Raw genomic sequence first — 21,241 nt, 5'->3', positions numbered from 1 at the left:
ATTAGGTCGATCAGGGGGTTATTCATGCACAGGGCAGTAACTCTCCCGCTGAAGCAAGGGGTCTCAATCTCAATCATAAGCATTCGAATCGAACTATCAAGCAGGCAAACCGGTTGGGTATTGCCTGTGAACTCACTCTCTCGGATCAATTTCTTTCGTACGATAACAGTAGTGCATCCACTATCTCTTAGCACCATGACTTCCTTTCCACCAACTTTCCCCTTAAGTGCAGGCATTCCTTTCGTTGTGCCTGTTGGCCGTGTTGTCATCGCAGCACCAATGAAATGCATCTTCCTCCCACTCTTCAGCTCGGTCAATTCATCATTGATCGCCTCTGCTTCCTCTTCTGGCGGGGCATACGCACAAGCTGCTTGGTGGGCTTTACTCGCATCGCTTCGACATGCGTCTGCTTTGTGCCCCGTTTGTGCACATTTAAAACACTTCATCACACTGGGGCGTGAGAAGTTGGTCCGACAACTGTTAACGGAATGACCCACTCGGTTACACAGAAAGCATTGCGGAACACTCTCCGGTGCATGCTTCTTTTCTTCAGGTGCCGATGTCTTCCAACTCCTCGTGACCCTCCTTTTTTACTTTGGCCAAATTCGTGCCCCCTTGCGCTTCCAAGAATTGATCGGCCAATTCAAGCATGTCCTCAAGCGATTTGGCTCTCCTCCCTTTCAGATACAGCGACAGGCTCGGGTGGCAACTGGTGAGAAATTGCTCTCCGATTAAAAGCTCTCTAAGCTCACCGTAGTCCTGTGCCTTCTCTGAAAGTTCGATCCACCTGTCAACATAATGGCTGAGTCGCGCGGCATACTGCATTGCCGTCTCACCATCAGCTGGCTTTCCAGTACGGAACCGATTTCGGAAGCCTTCCACAGTGAATCCAAATCGCTTCAGCAAAGCAGCTTTCAGTTTCGTGTAATTAGCTGCACCGGTAGGCGTCAGCCTACCGTACGCACTGAGCGCTTCGCCACTCAAACAAGTGCTCAAAGCAGTTGCCCATTGCTGCTCCGGCCAATTTTGGCTTTTAGCAATAGTCTCAAACCTGTGCAGGTACGCATCAAAGTCATCCTTCCTTTCATCAAATGCCACAAGCAGTTTGCTTGGGTTCAAGCGGAAGCTATGATCTTCCCTCTCACTGCTCTCGACTCTAGCCTGGACGGGAGCTTCCATGCGCTGTTGCAAATGGAGCCGTTCGAGTTCCAACTCATGCTGCCGTTGCCTTTCTCTCTCAGCCATCTGTGCCTCTCTTTCTTCTTTCTCCCTCTCAGCTGCTGCCCTCTCTCTTTCAAGCTCTGCTTCTCTCTCTCTTTGTTGGCCCTCTCAAATGCCAATTTCTCTCTTTCAAGCTCTGCTGCTTTTTCTTCCTTCATCTGTCGCTCTCTCGCCTCTCTTTCTTCCTTGGCCCTTTCATCTGCCAACCTCTCTCTTTCGACCGCCTCCTTTTTCTTTTGGCTCGCCCACTTTCGTAGTTTGGCCCCAGACAAACTCATCTTTTCACCAAGGGCAACTAACTTCTCAAGATCCATGGTGCCCGTCAACCAAAACCTAGCCGCGTGCACAAAATCTCTGCACACAGGTTAACAAGAACGCGGTGCAACACTCAAAAATCGTTCGCAAGCTCTATCAACGTAGCTTATAAGTGTGGAGGCCTGGGCTAGTTGGTTAGTGTTCATAATTGCAGGGTTTTGCAGCGTGCGAACATAGGAAAAAAGGACAGAGTAGACAGAAAGAGCGCTGACTTCCAACTGACTTTATTTTGCAAAGTGGCAAAATATATGCGAGGGAAAGGAAGATAAAAGCAAACATACAGCCTAATCAAAGCCACTGTAATCGAAGCACGTGGAACGGATCCACCATTGCCCTAACGCCCGGCCAAGTATTCACGTTCTAACTGTGATAATGAAACTGATGGGGAGCTTACGCAGTTTTCACCTAGTGAGTGAATTATTTCTGCTTCGATGATCTCGCGGGTTAACTGATCCCTGTGCCTTGCCTTTATCGCGCATCAATCGAAGAGGGGATTGCAACCGCAATCCCGGCAATGGATGCCAAGGTGCCCTTGTATCACATTATGTACATTATTTCGGTGCTCTCGCAGGCGGTCGTTCACGCACCTGCCGGTTTGGCCGACGTAAGCCTTGCCACATGCGAGTCGTCTACTCGATCCCACTGACATGTGGCAAGGCTTACGTCGGCCAAACCGGCAGGTGCGTGGACGACCGCCTGCGAGAGCACCGAAATAATGTACATACCATATTTTCCGGTGTATAAGACGCACCTTTTTTCTTAGATTTTCGCTGGTGCGTCTTATACAACGGTGCGTCTTATATACGCAAAAAGTCACGTGATTCTGCGAGACCAATTTATTTAATTTATGAGTACGATAAACTGAGCTCGAGAGCATTCGTAAAAATATATCTAATTTTGTTGTAACAATGAAGCGGCTGCGATCTTAGATGTCAGCTATTTGCTGTTCAAGCAGCGCGGCGACCACGGAGATTACGGCCGCAATAAAAGCCACCACTGTCGCGTGCCCCATTGTACTGTTTGAATTGTTTGTTCTTAAACGAAGAATTAAACCCACAGAACTGAGGCAATAAATAAAAAAGAGCACCACAACGGTCCATTGTAACGTTGTAGCGCCCACAATATCAGTTACAAAAGCGAAAGTACCACTTCATTATCATCATCATCAGTTTCCGTGCGAGACGTCGCTGCAGTCCAGCAGTAGTCGCAGCTTCCGGCTTCCGGTCGCCATTTACGTTTTGTATGCGTGTGTAGGTGGTATCCGACGATCGTGTGATAACCGTGCGGCGCGTTCGTTGTTTATGTGTTCTCGCCAAGTCTGGTAATGCCCTAAAGGTATGGTAGCCACCATAGTACAGGCAGTGCCAACGATGTGCTTCAAGGTGCTTACAATGCTGCGTAAAAGTTACTCAGAGGCTGACGACGGCAACCCAGCGATGCTGCCAACCGAGGCGGAAGAACTTTTGACAGTGCGCCGGAGGATGTGGCTTCAAATCCAGTAGAATAAATACATAGTGGTTTTCTGCGCCTTAATAAAACTGCTGCTTACAGATATTCAGTGCCGTGCGTGACTACGCATTTCGCAATCAATGTACTCTGCGTGGGTCATTGTGTTTTATCATGTCGACTGAGTTAAAAATAGATGCGTCTTATACACAGGTGCGTCTTATATATCATTTTTTCTTTCGAAAGTCGTAAAAAGTAGAGGGTGCGTCTTATACAAAGGTGCAACTTATACACCGGAAAATACGGTAATGTGATACAAGGGCACCTTGGCATCCATTGCTGGGATTGCGGTTGCAATACCCTCTTCGATCGATGCGCGATAAAGGCAAGGCACAGGGATCAGTTAACCCGCGAGATCATCGAAGCAGAAATAATTCACTCACTAGGTGAAAACTGCGTAAGCTCCCCATCAGTTTCATTATCACAGTTAGAACGTGAATACTTGGCCGGGCGTTAGGGCAATGGTGGATCCGTTCCACGTGCTTCGATTACAGTGGCTTTGATTAGGCTGTATGTTTGCTTTTTATCTTTCTTTCCCTCGCATATATTTTGCCACTTTGCAAAATAAAGTCAGTTGGAAGTCAGCGCTCTTTCGGTCTACTCTGTCCTTTTTTCCTATGTTCGCGCGCTGCAAAACCCTGCAATTATCTATCAACGTCTCAAGGCTCTTTCTCCCTATTTTGGACACACTTTGCACCAAAAAGGTCCTGTCGCAGACGCCAGAATAATTGTCACTGATCCCGTTAACAGGGACGGCAATCGCCGGGCGGATTCAAAAGGCTGGCATCTCGGCCCTTTAAAAACGCACCTCGAAAGCGCGGACAATTTAGAGTTGGTCCTTTTAGTGTGCCAGTGAACGCCGGTTGCGGTCCAAAGACCGAGTCAGAGCCGAGAGTCAATAACACAAACGAAATATATTCTCAGTTAAGGCACTACAAACATCACAAACACGTGCACACTCGGCTGGTACCAGTTACAGCTTCACAATATAACTTAGACGGTGTTAACACAACGGGAACTAAACAAACAGATCACACGCTACAAATGCAATCTCATGCATTTCAACTATTCAAGGACAGTTAAAGTCCTTAATATACAATGGCGTATCCAGTCCACAATTCTTGGATGGTACTTGAATGCTTCTCTTCTAGGAAACACTCACGCCAGCTCCAGCGTTGGTCATCGTAGTTCAACCATTGTCGTAACTTGTCACGCTCACATGGCGTCGTCATCCGATTCTTCCAGATCGACGATCGCCTCACCACACACCATCATAAACACCTCTTCTTTGGCTGACGGAGCCACACCCAGCATAACTTCACCATCTCCGGGCCGACTGACTGACTGACTCACTCACTCACTGACTGCCGGCTGGTCGTCGTTTGCACGCTTTTATCCCTTCTTCCCCAGTTTCCAGAAGCGTCGGGAGCGTTCTTAGGCATGCAGTACAGCCAAGGCTAGGAAAAGGGTGAGAGCTTTCTCGTAGGTTCAAATCGCGGCGGGGTCTCTTGGCATTGCATCATGCTTCTCTTCCAGATGTTTCCAGGCTTTGCCGGGCGTTTGATCGGGTTGCCTGCGTCTGGCTCGAGTGGGTGAGGAGGATGCGGCTCGTCGGCGTTTTTTGATACTTGTTTTTTTTTTGTCGTTCGCGCTTCTTGCGCGAGCGGCTCGCGCCGTTTGAAAGCGGCCGCGCGCGCGCTTTATTTACGCGCTTGTTTGTGACAGACACACATACACAAAGCACGCACACGATAGTGCACACATGCACTCACACACACACACACAAGCAGGTGCACACATGCACATACAAACACACATACACCCGCACAGACTGGTACACATGCATGGAGGGTTCATGGTGTGCGGGAGTAACTAAAAGCATGTGAAGTTTGGTTGCACGTGCTTTTCGTGACGTCAGGGTCACCTGACTGGGTGGTATCGCATGTTGCAGCCATTCAGCATTGCCGATGCGCCGGCTCTGCGAAAGAGGGGGTGAAAGAAAGAGAAGGTTGACGGCACGGCGAGGGTGTGGCGGCGGTAGATAAAAGAGCGCTGCTACTTTCCTTCATCAAGGAGCTTTAGCCTGGTGGTGCCAGCAGCGCCACCTAGCGTGAGCGAGCTTGAGAGGTCATGTGAGGAAGAAGGTTTTCTTATTTTGGGATTTGACATGGTCGACGACGGACGGATCTCAGGGAGGTTTGCGGGTGCGATACCACGGCTCGTCCCGCGGGATTGGATGCTGCGAGTCGGACGTCGGCGACACTGCATTCATGATACATTGTATGTGTTATGTTGTTTTGTGTATCATGTTCTCCCTCGTGTAAGTGATAGTGTCCCCAAAAGTGACAGCTGCTCGTGGCCATCGCATACTATGTCGCGCACATACGCTGATAGTTTGCATCTGTCTTAACTTGAGACATGCGACGGTATGTTCGCCACCACTCGTAGTCGCACCATCTCGCATGGCGGAACAGGCTTTAGAAGATAACGCCAGACGTAATGGCAACTGAAGCTGAAGTCCCCAAAAGCCCGCACTGCGATCCGTCGAGTCCACACAAGGATGGCGACGAGCACCTATCACCTCTTTTTGGTGTCTAATAGCCAGAAACCTTCCAGATATCTCCCAGAACATTTGTCCTGGCAGATTCTGGTGACCTGTGGGTAAGCTGAGCCAACGCCGCTGGCAGAGCTGTCCAGCCAGAGCAAAACGAATGCCAACTGGAAGTGCGCCGCACGATGGGTGGAGCAATTAGATAATAAACGCGCTCTAGGAGAAAGGTGCGGAGGAAATGACGTTGTATTGGCCATATCCACTGGGCACAATGGCAGCGTTGCTTTGGTTACATGGCGCGACCAGAGAACATCTATGGTGCGGCGTCTTGTGTAGCGGTAGAGTGCTAAAGAGGCAGGGCATGCAAACATGGACACAAGAGAGAAGTTAAGACACCACAAACACCAACAACTGAAGAGGCGCACAACAGCGGAAAAGAAAGAAGGCACAAAAACTTATCTGCACATGCCCAAGCAATATGCGAACATATCAATCCGGCACACGTGGTGGTCTACGTGAGAGATAAATATTCAGACACTTGATTTCTTCTTTATGCAGGTTAATCGATGTTTGGCTCATGCGTGCGCTACCACTATTATCGATATGCCAAGCCTCAATCATCAGGCGCGTTTCTTCATTCATATGCCGGTACAAAACTGTGCATTCATCGAATTTTGGCACGCACTTACACTCTCGACAATGTAAAGATAGATTAGATGGTGAGCCTCCGGTTAGCGATCTCTTATGTTCCATCAACCTCTGGTTAACACAGCAACCCGTTTGCCCTACGTAAAAGCCGCCCCAGCTAAACGAAATCTTATACACCACACACGTACGGCAATTAGTAAATCTGTTGGTACGTTTCACAAAATAAATATCAGTCCGCTTCTTGTCTATCACCCGCTCATTCTTTCTCTGTACTGCCGCACATATCTTGAGTTATTGGCAGCCGTAAAAACAACGTTAACGCCGTATCTACCCCTTACTTTCTTCAGCCTATGCGATATGCAATGAATATAAGGAACACCGACGACACGCTTTTTCCTATTGCTTTCTGCAACCATGCTCGAACTTAACAAAATGGATTTCTTTAAGTGTTCAGTGACAGTGGCCACTGCCACCTACACCTAAAAGACCCTTAACCTGTGCGTTAAAGCTGGCACTCATTTTGTGTTCACATGACTTATTGAGAGAAGACTTAAGGCATGACATGGCTATACCGTTTTTACAATCTTAGAATGTTTCGATGAAAGTTTAACAGCGGTTTAGAAGATCTAGACAAATATTGCCAGCAAACGTGGTTCTCCTGAAACGTTAAGGAAATGTCTAAAATTTGAATTCCATCATTCCGAGGCAATTCTTTAGCGAAGTTGAGCCCTCCTCCGTTTAACAAGTGTAGTAGCGGAGGCAGCATGTGCGTCGTGTGCGTTTCTGTAGGCCCTCGTACCGAACTGTGGTGGACTGGATGAACGACAGCATCCTTCCTTTGTGCCGCGTTGTTAGCTCTGCAGTGTTCTTCCAGTTATTGTAGTCATGTGGGCAGAAGAAAAGAGTGTGGAACGAGTGCATACCTACGTATCGTGCAATGAATAAAGGATTTGCAGTGCTCAGCGAAATCGTGTTATGTGCTACAGAAAAGACACATTTTTTTTTAAAGCCGTTTGAAGATTTTGACGGCCAGCATGGCCGCCTGCCTTTGGGTCGGTGTGTGGTTGACAGCGAGCTGAGGCAATGGCAGAGGGGACGATCGAGTAATTCGGGGAAGGGGCGGAGGGGGGACATTGGGCACTGCGCGGAAGCCACTGTCACCACTTGGCGCTTCACAAGTACACAACAGGGCCTTTTTGCACACCTAAATGAGAGCTTCTGGCTGCAGAATGTATCATACGACAGCAGTTTCCCATGGTGCTGAAAGTTGCTGCCGAATAATTGTATTTTCAGGGAACGTATTAACTGGAACGTATTGCACATAGGTTTTTTTTAGTTTTCGCAATTGCGAGAGTAGGAGCCAGGAAATTGTACTAAGCAGGAACGTATCAACGAGGTTCTACTGTAGCTTGCTCCACATAAAAAAAGTAGCACTTCGAATCGAATTCGCTTCGAAACGAATTTAAATTCTAGGAAATTTCGACGTATTCGAAATGAACGAATAGACATAAACTGCACGTAACCCTCTGCAAAGGTGGTTTCACTGCTGTCGAGGTGTGCTATACCGTGAATACACCTTTCCAGGAGAAATCCGCACTGCCGCGAAGCCCCACTTCAAGTTTAAATGAACATACCTCGTTAATTCAAAGTCACTGGGAATGTGAAAAATCTAATTAAGTGGGTCTGTGAATTAACCAAACATATAAAAGCGGGATGCAAGGAACATTGAATTACTGGAAGTAATCAGAGGTGGTCGTTTGCTGTTCCTGCAAGTTTGCGGCTACAAGGGTTATGTCTTCCAGCAATACCTAGTCCCAATTTTGCCGCTAAACTGGGCAAACGGTGGGCCTCGCTGCTGCCAGCGCAAGAAAAAAAAAGAAAGAGGGAAAAAAACGGTCTCGTGGTCAACTGAAATGCGAGCCTGCGGAAAAGACATGCTTCACTGCAACACAGTGGTGACCCGCGGGTAGCATGTCACCTGCTCCTCGCAGCGTCAGCGCGTCATGATGCGACCATTCGCCCATTCTTTCTTGCAAAATAAAGAATTTAATAATGACTAGTGTGACAGAATTTCCGATGTGTTCTGGGTGGAAAAGATGATCATTGAAGTTTTAAATGTGAAGCATTTATTAGCGAATTTCTGCGACATTGAGCGTATCTATCTATCTATCTATCTATCTAGCCGCCTACGACTTTGTGCTCTCCTGGTCGTTTCTTTAATGGGATGTATATACCAAAATTGGTATGATATAACTTGACCGTATTACGAACATAAATGACAGGACATAACATGAAAATCATGATATGCATGTCATGAACAGCATGATTTACATGCCGCAGTCTTGGGGCTCTTGCGGCCGTTTCGTTAATTTGGTATATACCAAAATTGGTATGGCATGAGAAGAGTGTATGAAGAACGTATGTGACAGGTCCTAAAATGTGACTCATGACACACATGTCATGTATAGCATGATTTAGATTACATGGTCTCGGGGCGCTCGTAGCCGTTTAAATGAATGGATACATACCAAAACTGGTATGATGAGACATTTCTGTATGACAAACATAACTGACATGGTAACATGAAAATCATGACATGCATGTCATGTACGACATAATTTACATGCAATGCTCATGGTGCCCTCGCGGCCATTTCGCTCGCCTGATATACACCAAAATTTGTATTGCGCGACGAGACTGTGTGATGAACGTAAATGAGAGGTGAAAACTTGAAAATCATGACATGCAAGTCATGAACGACATAATTTACATGCTAGGCTCATGGTGCATTCGCGGCCGTTTCGCTCGCTTGATATACACCAAAATTGGTACTGCACGAGAAGACTGTGTTATGAACGCAAATCAGAGATGGTAACGGGAAAATCATGACATCCAAGTCATGTACGACATGATTTACATGCCATGCTCAATGTCCGATCACTGCTGTTTCGCTCACTTGATATACACCAAAATTGGTATTCTGCGACATGACTGTATGGCAAACATAAATGGCAGGTGGTAACCGTGAAAATCATGACAAGCATGACATGTACAACATGATTTACATGCCATGCTTATGGTGCCCTCGCGGCCATTTCGCTCGCGTGATATACACCAAAATTGGTATGGGGCAACGCGACTGTATGATGAACGTAAATAAGAGGTGGAAACTTGTAAACCATGACATGCATGTCATGTACGACATGATTTACATGCCATGCTTATGGTGCCCTCGCGGCCATTTCGCTCGCATGATACACACCAAAACTGGTACAGTGAAACCTCGGTGATACGATCGCAGATCATACGAATTTCGGGGTGATACGAATTTTTCGTTGGTCCCGGCCAAGGCCCATTGGCCTGCAGTGTAATGGAGTACAGTTGTTGCGAACCGATTTTCACCCAGCGACGTTTGATACGAATGTACGCTACCGCCCAGGTACGAAGGGGGGCTGTCCGCGCTGTCGCGGAAGACGCGCCAAGCACGTGCGAGCGCGGGAACGCAAGCGTGGGCATGCCCTCCGCACCACCAAATTGTCAGAATCACGGTGTAAGAAAAACACTTTTCTAAAGGTGGGCGAGGACTGAAAGAAGGCGAGGACGGTCTTGGCGAAGCAGTCAGGCCTCACAACGTCGGCATGTGCGACCGTTGAGGTCGCACTTGTGCGGGCACGGCCGTAAATCTCCCAAAAAACATCCCCAACACCTCCGCGATAACAAAATCATAACACAGGACCGTGGTTCTGTAATTCTGTGGCCTTGATACATCGCGTCAAAGCGTTTCTTTTGTTACTTTCGCGGCAGTACTCCGGTATCATGTAAAAAAGCATACTAAAATTTCGAAGGGGCTACAGCTGTCGCGGGTCACAACGCACCTGGTTCATTAATTAAATACGCGGTTACGGACCGTATATTTACGAGTACTGGTATGATTTCCGACACCTAAAAACTTAACTGACAATTATTCGGGGTTCTTCCTGACGTTGCTGTGGCCCTGAAAAACAATAAATGAAAATGTACGCCAGCTTTCTTTTGTCGCATGCTAATTTTCCACGCTTTCTGGTGATACGGATTTCGGGTGGTACGAATATTTTTGGTGGTCCCGTGAGATTCGTATCACCGAGGTTTCACTGTATTTGGCAACGCGACTGTATGATGAAAGTAAATAAAAGGTGAAAACTTGAAAACCATGATATGCATGTCATGTACGACATGATATACATGCCACGCTCATGGTGCCCTCGCGGTCATTATGCTTGCTTGATATACAACAAAATTGGTATTGCGCGACGCGACTGTATGATGAACGTAAGTAAGAGGTGGAAACTTGAAAATCGTGACATGCTTGTCATATACTACATGATTTACATGCCATGCTCATAGTGACCTCGCGGCCATTTCCCTCGCTTGATATACACCAAAATTGGTATTGCGCGACGTGACTCCATGGCAAACATAAATGACAGGTGGTAACTTGAAGATCACGGCATGCAAGGCACGTACGACAGGATTTACATGCCATGCTCATTGTCCGATCGCTGCTGTTTCGCTCACTTGATATACACCAAATTTGGTATTGCACGACGCGACTGTATGACGAACATAAGAGGTCGTAACATGAAAATCATGACATGCATGTCATGTAAGACATGATTTGCATGCCATGCTCATGGTGCCCTCGCGGCCATTTCGCTCGCCTGATATACACCAAAATTGGCATTGCCAGTGATGTGATTGACTGAAGCTGTTTTGGTGCAGGTTTTTGCAGCAGCAAAAAGTGCGTTTTGGAGCAGAAAAGAGGGCTTTTGGAGCAGCCAAAAACGCATATTGGAGCAGAGAAAGCAGCTATTGGAGCAGCTAAGAGATCACTGCCAAGCGAAAAAATGGACCGTATGAAGCAAAACAGTCAAATAAGAAGGAACTCTTTTGAAATAAAATGTTCTGTCCAATAATGGGAGTTCGCATAACACTGTTGGATCACTGAACAGCCCCGTAAGCGTAGGATTGGCGTTGCGGTCTTATAATGGCTTAGAGTGGCCAAACAAACAACGCAGGTAGTTTCCCAACTACAGCAGAATCTCGGTGATACAAATCTGAAGGGGGAGCGACAATATTCGTATCGCCCAAAATTTCGTATCATCAAACAACTAGCAAAATCTGTTTTCAAACCACGATATACGCACAAAACATTTATTTCCGTCAAAAGAACTCGCGTACGCCTTTCTGGGACACACGTGAATGGACCAATAAGGGACGGCGCAGCTGGCTGCCACGAAAGCGCGCGTCAAAGCTTCGCTTGAAGCCAACTGAAAACTAAGTGCCCTAGTCCGCTCCACCATAGTGACACACGAACATTGACACGAACGCTGAAAGGTTTCGTGCCTTTTTTTATTAGATGCGAAGCAGCTTTTGCTCGGGGCTGTGTCCGTCCTTCCCTCACGCGTCCGCTTCCCCACGCGCATGCGCCAACTCTCCCCCCTCTCCTTGTGTGAGCGCGAGGAGTTGGGGTGGAGGAGGTGGCGTGAGCGCTGCCTCCGCTTCGTTTCTCCTCTCCCGTTTCTCTCTCCGCCACAGCTGTGCGCTCGTATATAATGCGGCGCGCGCTCGCCCCCGTTGCACTCCTTCGCAACGGCGCTGTGGACGCTGGCGAAGCTGAACGTTAACGGCAACGCCGGCAAGCGAATCTCGAAGCTGCGCAGCAACGCGAAGCCGAAGCGCAACGGAAACGAGCTGGGGGGGGGGGGGGGGGGGGTAACATAAGCGGTACACAACATATACACAACTCCACACACAAAGGGTACAACAATGGAAACACAAGTGAACACCCAGCGCTGCTTCGCATCCCCACATGGTTCCCTTTAATGGGAGATGGTGTAATTTTTTACGACTATATTCCCTTTAGCCTACCACTGCGTTAGCCGCGTACCTTCGGAGCTCGTAGTCGCTATCGGTGATCGCGTTGATAGTGACCGTGGTTTCGTGCGTGGCGGATGCGGCAAACGGTAGTTCCGTTTTCAATCTGCGTGCGCTGGCCGCGCACGTGCCTTCAAAACCACGTCACTTGTTGCTATGATGGCATCTGCCGCGATCAAACCGCGGTTTTGACCGCGGCGTTTGCGGAAAGCAGCGTCACTTTGACAGGGTGAGCGCTGGACGCGCGTGCACTTTCGGAGTTCCGTGAGTTTCGTCTTCACCATACACGATCGTGTCAAGAGCGACCGCAGTATCGTCCACAGCGGTTGTGGCAAACGATAACCACAGTTCTGACAGTGTGCGCGCTGCCCGCGCGCGTACTTCCGAAGCTTCCAGCATTCTGCTCTCGGCTGTCGCTCGAGGGATTCGGTACCAAAGTTCGTATCACCCACCGCGACGCGGAAAAATGTTCGGAACATCCGAATTTCAGCCCATTCGACACAGTGGAATTTGGCTCGGGAATTGCGCGAATTCGTAACAGCCGGTTACGTTTACATCAATGCATCCTAAATTCGTTTACTATGGGTTCGCAAAAAGCCTGGATCGGATTGGGTTGCAATTTTTGTCAATGTGGCTAGATCACGCACAGAAATTTCGATTTCTGGGAAATTTTCGTGCCAACCATACCAACGTAAGAAATGGTCGAAACCCGGGAGTCTCCAGGAAAATCCGGGAGACTTGGCAGGTATGCACTATGTAGAAGGCTTCCATTCGCTTGCAGGAAAACTGTTTAGCGATATCAGAGTCCATGAACATCCTCGGAAATAGAGATGTGGCCGTATCTGCCCAAGAGAAAGGAATTTCTTTGAGAGCAATTCCCAGAACGAAGAGAGAGTCTGCACGAACCACGCGGTCGCCTGAGAGCGTAGCTGAACACTGCGAGAGGTCCAAATACGTCTGACATGCAGGTCTTTGGAGTTTCCAGTACACCTGCTGAATTCCGGTGCTGCTTCGTGGCCTCAATGTGCCTCTTGCTTGTAGCATGCCGCTTTATCGCTGCAAAACCATGCTGTTCGCCGTTAATAGTCTGACTGCAGACAATGCGAAATCCACTGGCATCGCTGCCTTGGCGACACGATGATGATATAGTGTCACCATTTTCGTCCACCTTGTTCAGGATGTCAACGTTGAACTTGGTCGAATGACCTGAGGCTCTGACACGGCGAGACACGAACAATGCGAAAAGCAATTTCCCTCAAGAAACGTGTAGCGATACGCTTTTTGCTAATCCCGCCAAGGACGGAATAAGTCTTTGTTGCTAGCCGTTCCACGGCGAACCTAGTTTTCTACGCGTTTTGCTCCGCGACTGGAGTCGTGTTCCGTGAAAATCCTCAAACAACACGAAGCTGCCAATTAACTGCGCCAGTTCACGGTTGGTGCGAAGCTTGTCCGCCATCTTGCCAGATTCTCGGTTTATGGTAACCGCGTTTAGGAGACTCTGCTGTTATGTCTGCTGTAGAGTTACTGTATATGCTACATTTGGTAGCATATACATTAACTCTAGTCTGCTATGTAGCTACCCCTAACCGAAGTCAGCTTAACCGGTTAATAAGGCTGTCCGTGTGACAGGGGTATAACACTGGTTCGAGCAGCGGAACTTAAAAAAGGGGCAAAAACAAGACAGACAAGGACGTCACTGTACTAACAACTGAAATTTTCAGCTCGCGGCGAGCCGCTCCTTCCAAAGTGCTTTTTTGGGGGGTCATGCCAATTTACAACAGTCTGGAGAGGATTATGTTGGTCCCCAAAAGCCTGAGCAAGCCAAACTAGCGCTTAACAAGCCTTCCTATCAATCTGCGTCTGGTCAGGTCCCCCAGAAAGCGCCGGGCGGCATGCCGCGAAAAATGATGCACGAACCAATTCCTCTCGCGGCACAAAAATTTTGCCGCGCAGCAGCTTTGGAGTGGCGCGTTTTGCCGCCGGCGGCGCGCTGCGCACATTTTTACGCCAGTGTGCTTAATGTTTGGCGCAGTTTTGGCGCAGAACAGCGGAGATGTAGCAAGATGTAGCAGGTTTCCCATCTTGGCGCAGGCCGCAGCTATCACATCCCTGCATTGCGCGACGCGACTGTATGACGAACGTAAATGACAGGTGGCAACCTGAAAACCATGGCACGCATGGTACGACATGATTTACATGCCACGCTCATTTCCGATCGCTGCCGTTTCGCTCACTTGATATATACCAAGATTGGTACTGCGCGACGCGACTGTGTGATGAACACAAATGACAGGTGGTAACTTGACAATCATGACGTCGTGTAGGGTGATTTACATGCCACGATCATGAGCTGCTTGCGGCCGTTTCGCTGGCTTGACATACACCAACATTGGTATTGCTGGATGCGACTGTATGATGAACATTAATGGCAGGTGGTGGCATGACAATGACATGTATGCCTTGTAAGACATGATTTGTAGGCCACGCTGATGGTGCGCTCGCGGTCGGTTCTCTGGCTTGATATACACCAAAATTGGTATTGTGCGATGGGACTGTATGACGAACATAAATGACAGGTCCTAACATGCGAATCATGACATGCATGTCATGTACGCTTTGATTTACATGAAGCTGTCATGATTCGCTTCCGGCCATTTTGTTAACTGGATATATACTAACACTGGTATGGCATCACATGAGTGCGTGATTAACAGAAATGACAGGTCATGCATTGTATATCCCAGAACATAGTTCACATAACTCGCCCAAGCAACCACTTTAGCTACCAGCTACCAGAGCGTTTCATTAGCATTGTATATACCCGATTTTACACGCAGGCATACATGGCAAACATGCGATATATAGTGAAGTAGATGCCATGGCATGAATGACTTCACTTGCCTCAAAGACAAACAAGACGATGTAGCAGCTCTTTGCCGGCTGCTTCGCATTACATCGATTCCCACAGTGCGTGGGATCTGCCGTATTTTTCGAACTGAGTTTTTGAAGTAGGCGTTGCAGGCAAGTACTCCACCAGCAGTGCAAGCGCGTAAATTGCCAGAACAACCGTTATTCGGAGGTTTGCATATACCGCGAATTCTGTCAGACCGCCCTTTATTAATTTCTCTATTTTCCCAGAAAGAATGGGTAAATCATGACGCGCTGACGTTGAGAGAAGCATGCGTCATGCTGCTCGCGCGTCACCGCTGTCTTGCAGTGAAGCACGTCTTTTCCGCAGGCGCACATTTTAGCTGACCACAAGACCGCCTTTTGTTTAGTTTTTTCTTGCACTGGCAGCAGCGAGGCTGGGATGCTTCACTTGTCACTCATTAGTATCGCTACACGGCATTGCCCTGTGGCTCCTAAGAGCCATCGTTTCTGCGGATTAGAGGCTAAATCGGGATCAGGGAATTGGCACATGGCACCAAAGTTTTCGAATTAACCGGGCTGGTACTGACCGCCACTTGAAATTATTCATTTAAATTTACATTGCAAAATACGGGGCCAAGGAAATCCTTCTAATTATGCGGGATTTCGAAATAACAGAGTTCGAACTAATTAGGTTTTACTGTATTACCCTCACATTGAATCATCATTTTTTAAGTTTAAAAGCTTGTTATACCGGCTTATATGCTCTAAGTATAGTAAATTTTAAAACGTAACATATTTTACAGGTTATCACTTGCATTCTACCGAAAGTCAAATCCTGCTATTACTCAAAGTTGCTTCCACTTCCCTTTGAACTAAAAAGAAACATATGCATATGCCTTGTTCCAACTTTAAAAATATTGCGCTGGTTAATTTGGTCATGACAAATATGCTCATTTTTCTTTATAATATGTGATATAAACTATTTGAATTCGCTTCGAAATTCACTTCGACCAAATCACTATTCACTTCGAATTCGCTTCGGACCTAATATTTACTATTCGCACAGGCCTAAAAAAAAGTGTCATTCGAGATAAAATATGAGGAGCATATATGTATGCACAACATATGTGAAACGACATTAAAGGGACCCTGAAACGGTTTTTTAAAGTTTTGTCAGCGTTTAGGCAAGAACATCCCCAAATCATTCGCACCAGAAATTAAGCGACGCACCATGTAGCAAGGCCGCTACGGACAATTATATCTATACCCTTCTCCTCACCAATGCCTTGCACCCTCAACTCTCAGACATGCTGCCATCGCCGACAATCGCAGCGCTCTCATGAGCGCACTTGATGGTTTGAGCTTCACCCAGTCATGGCCTCCGATATTGCGCGCCGACAGGTTGCACGCAATCTCGGAGGCCCAGTGTGCCCGGCAGCACGCCGTCTGGCAACAAAGACGAAGCTCAAGGAGTGGTTGATATCTGCTCCGAAAGGTGCCGCCACACTACCAGCCGATCTTATTTTATTCTCCTGTACAGCGACAACCTGCAAAAGCATGCGGAAAACAAAAATAATTTGAGAACGATCACCGATAAGCGTAAACTCGGGCAATGTGGTTGTGTCTTCAGGAGTGAAGTTAAAGCCACAGACACGGTGACGTTAAACGAAGAGCGAGAGTGTGACGCTCATTGCAGCGACGAGCTGAAGGGATGCCGCTCGCCAGATGCCTCACAAACATTGCACGATGTCACAGCTTTAGAAGTCACCAATTGCTAGATATGTGGTCCACAACACAGCTAGGGCAATTCATTTTGTCCAAGAAAAGAAACCTCGAGATAAACCCTGTCGCTCAGCTCACGTCAACACGGAACACGTTGTAACACAGGCAGATGACGCTTGCTGCCCACAGGAGGTTCAGTGACGTGGACTGGACATATTCAATCAGATCAGCCGCCTGTGCGACGTCGCGCTTCCAAGACGATGTGCACTGGAAGTGGGCGGTTTGAAAACGCGTTTGGCTGAGCCGCTGTGATCAGTGGCGATTCGCAGCTCTAAAGCCTTGTAATAAATTACACAGTATACACAAAGAGCTTAAATCGGTCTGTAAATGATCCTTAGGACTTGCTCTACCGGCCCTGTGTTCGTACAAAATCGTAAAAACCGCTCCAGGGTCCCTTTAAGAATTGAGCAATGTCCAAGCCTGGCTCGACCTGAGCCTGCCACCTCAAACCCGGGCTCGACCCTAAGCCTGGCGCTTCAGGCTCAACCCTGGCCTGGGCTCGCCGTGAGAACTACTTTACCCGGCTTGGGTTTTCGGGTAGGCCCGAGCCCATGCAGTGCTCTAGTAGGGGTCAAATGAGTGCGGAACTGTCAACTGTTTATTTCTGGAAATTACAGAAAAACCTTTCCGTCAATGGGACCTGAATCCACAACCTTCAAATTATGCGTCCAATGCTCTACCACTTGAGCTATGACGGAAGGTATTGCCCGTCCACTTCATTGGGTATTTTGATGCATGTAATCCCTGGGAGTGTTAGCTGACCAGTAAACCCTCGTATGCTAACATAAGGCATTAAGTCTGTGTGGCAAGGCCCACGCTATGAATGAACGCAAGAAATGGAATTTTTTCTGAGGGGCTCATTTGTATGTTAGGCACAACCAAGATGATTTTTCGTCCACTTCATCTAAATTTACGTCACAATCAGTACGCTACAGTTACAGACAACAATTAACACCCCTGGCCTAACTGTCTGTCCGATTCATTTGGTTGTGTCGAACATATGAACGAGCCTCTCAGAAAAATATTCTCTTTATTTTGTTTATTATTATTATCAGTGCCACAAAACACAGGATCATAGCAACACAGTCTACAGTGATTAGACAAGTGTGAATAATTATCTTTACCCTGATAATGTAGATATTCTTTGAGGCAGGTATTAATACAGTGAAAAGGTCGTCCTATGTAAATCTTAACGCAAGTTAAAGAAAGCATGTACACTACACCGGTTCGGCATTTTATGAACCTGAAATCCGCGTTTAGAGCACAACAGCATTTTCTTTGTTTTTGTCAAGCTTTCTTGCTACAGTGTGGCAGAGCTTTTGCAACTTGTTAGGAGTGCTGAAAAATACATCAACACCATACCAGCTGGCAACACTTTTACCCAGAGAAAAACAATGAACGTAAGGCACAACTGATAGATACTTCCGCTCTGTGCCTTAATTCTAGTGGTTGTACACCCTTCATGATTTTAATTACTTCGTCAACATTATGTATTCTGGAAATCCAACCAATGTTACCCTTATCATCTGGTTCAAAAAGCCTTCATTCTGTGGCGACAGGATTTCACCAAAGCTGCCCGAAAGCAAGATATCGCTATTCCACTTTTTACAATCTTCGAATGACATGGTTTGTAGCGTAAAATGGGCTTTTCAATTCTAGGTCTATCCATCCAGCAAGTGTGGTCAGGTCAGGACCAGTGCAATCAGGTAAAAATATAGATGTGCGCACGCTCAGCAGTCTTTCTCGAATGTTCAGTGAGGGGCAAAGTCGCGCACTCTCAGCAAGAAGCAGCTCCCCGTCGGAAACGTCAACGAACATTGGTGCATGAACAGTAACGGTTCCGATCCAGAGTCTCAAGTGATAGAAGTTGAGGTTAGACGTGAATTTAAAGCGATGAAAGATGAAATGACGGAGAATGCTTTGCTGTTTCATCAGCCTTTGCGACGTTAAGTCAGTGAAGCTGAACTAATTTTTTCTCAGTACTTGTAGAGACTTATGTGGGAAAGAAGAACTTGAACTGTTAGCTTGAAGTGTGAATAATGCAACTAGCCAGCACAAGGTGTCTGTGCCCCCAAAGTGATAGATGCACATACCAAATAAGAACAGCTCACAGAGACCAAGTGATACACATTGCAAAGAGACAAATGAGACTAGTTGACTCACTGGAGGTGGGGTATCCAGCTCAATACCAGCCTGAATAGACCGCAGCTTGACATTGATGGCTTCCAAGAGCTGCACACAAACAATGAACATGCAATTTGGACAGTGCACAATGAACAGCTTTCCAGGGTAGTCAGTCTTTAGATTAATATGCGCAGCAGCTGAGACAGTGCCTAAAAAGAAGCTGAGCAGAACAATAGAAAGCAAAAATTTGGGCCTCTCATAGCAACTGCAATATTATGGTAGCTTGGTAATTAAAACCCTTGCATTGAATAACACACATGTGAAAGTAAATTCTTGCCAGAAAATGATGCCTCCTTATGTCATGAATCTCATTAATTGGTGCTTCTTATCTTTAAACAGTAAAATAACCTTGTATTTTTTAGTAAATAACTTTGTGTGCGTGCTGAACATTCCCGAGTGAGTCCATGTCAAGCTGAGATTTCACGAGGGTAGCGATGCGGGCTTGTTGGTCTGTCATGGTTCTTGGATGTGGACAACATTTTTGAAAGGCTGCACATGTGCAAAACATGACCAACGATTGAGGCATGCGATTGGGGTGTGAGTTTGCATCCATTTAAATTTGCGAATGCAGAACAGTTGACGTAGGCGGATATGTATTGCCCAACATACCAAACGCGAAGAAAAAAAGATGTGCCATAGCGGAAAGTCACCAACTAACTTTTTGTACCTCCTCGTTTATGCAAACTTCGCCGGGGTACCACACTGCAAAGGAATTATACGTCGAACGGCAATTGAAATTACGCATGCTTTCGATATTGTCATGTGGTCGTGACGTCGATGAAGACAGCAGCCGGCGTGTTCATGATGAAACTGTTTACTTGGCCGAACTTGTGGCCGGGAAATGAAAAGTCAAACTACAGCAATACACGCTGTTCACTGATAGCGGCGAACAGGGCGTCGGCCGTCGATAAACTGCCCATGGCTGGGATGCGCCGTCTTTTATACATCATGCATCGAACTTTCCAGTCTTATCACTGGTTGTCGCGCAACCACTGGAATAATCTAGACTATCTGCGTCCTGCGCGCAATCTTAACAAAACGATGTACTCCAATCGCGAATCTTCTCGAACACTGCGGCGCAGTCAGCTTCGAGCGTTGATAACCGACCTTGCTGGTCAAACCTGAGGACATCAAAATAAAAGAAGAAGCGGGCGTGGCGATATAATGAGCGCATGCACGATGTCAAATACAGTGGTGACCACAAACTGTAGTGTTGCACATGCCCGACCTCCTTTTTTGTTGAAGATGCCACAACTGCATAATGTTTTGTTGACTAGGCACCAAACCGCAACTTGGATCATCCGCGGCTAACGGGACAGCTAGTGCTCATTAGGGCTAGCATGCAGGTTTCACCTTGGCATACCATCGGGGGAAGCTTGCCTAAGACAACACGGAGATCGGGTATCAAAGAGATTGCACTCGCGAACTAAACTGAGGGCAGCACACATGAAACGAAGTTCCTGTTTCCTGTTGGAAGAACTGTTGCTGCAACTACCCTGCAAAAGTCAGCCAAGCTTGTAAGTCTGCCTGCCAGTGGCAAAGGCAAAAGCTCGATCATGTCCTCAGGCAATGTCGCTTGCGCGGGAATGGAGGTCGTACACGTGATATCTGTGCTCTAAAACGACACAACTATTTTCTCGACAGAAAGTCAAACAGCGGTAACGCGCACTTGATGCGGACGAGGGCGCCCATCCGGAGTGGAGCACGTGCACGACAAGCGGCCGGAGCAATGCGGGCAGAGAGGCTTCTCCGTCAACTGGGCAATTGCTTCCCCTCACACCAAGCGCCCGTGTCATGCTGCTGGCCCCCTTCTTTTTGTTCTCCTCCCTTATCGTAACGCCGTTGTTGCTCTCCACCCACACCTTTGCTGAAAAGCGTGCTCGCTCCCTTGCTTCTCTGAGAATTTCAAAATAAATTTGCCGGCAGAATTTCCCGGCAGCTGCATTGTGACCAGTCTTTCATCTTGGGGTACTGCACAATAAGCAGTACTATGTGCATACAAGGAGTTCTATGGGAGGGTAAACGGTAGTCAGAAAAAACATATTATAGCCAGCCCTTCACTGTAAACAGTTACGTTATAAATGGTCTGCGCTGTACTAGTATGATATGCCAATTTAATTTGTAACTCTCTCACCTTAAAACAAATCCTGCTAAAAAAGTGCCCGAAATGTTTAATTATTAAAAAATTGCACAGCATAGTTACTCGCATGCTGAAGACACTTTTTCTTTGTTTTAGAAATATCGAAGCAG

The 21,241-nt window shown here is 47.2% G+C and overlaps 1 protein-coding gene across 2 annotated transcripts in view; it reads right to left on the bottom strand.

The window, feature by feature from the left end:
* Positions 1 to 21,241, bottom strand: part of LOC119388316 (amyloid beta A4 precursor protein-binding family B member 1-interacting protein) — a 254,968-nt gene that overhangs the window by 126,850 nt on the left and 106,877 nt on the right. For both annotated transcript variants that reach the window (XM_037656020.2, XM_049413910.1), the window contains exon 7: positions 18,971 to 19,039. In XM_037656020.2, coding sequence (XP_037511948.1) covers positions 18,971 to 19,039 — 69 coding nt within the window. The remainder of the gene's footprint in view (positions 1 to 18,970; positions 19,040 to 21,241) is intronic.

Source organism: Rhipicephalus sanguineus, chromosome 3, assembly GCF_013339695.2.
Source record: "Rhipicephalus sanguineus isolate Rsan-2018 chromosome 3, BIME_Rsan_1.4, whole genome shotgun sequence".
NCBI lineage: Eukaryota > Metazoa > Arthropoda > Arachnida > Ixodida > Ixodidae > Rhipicephalus > Rhipicephalus sanguineus.
Note: the sequence above shows the minus strand (reverse complement) of the source record. Positions and strands in the feature narration are given on the sequence as shown.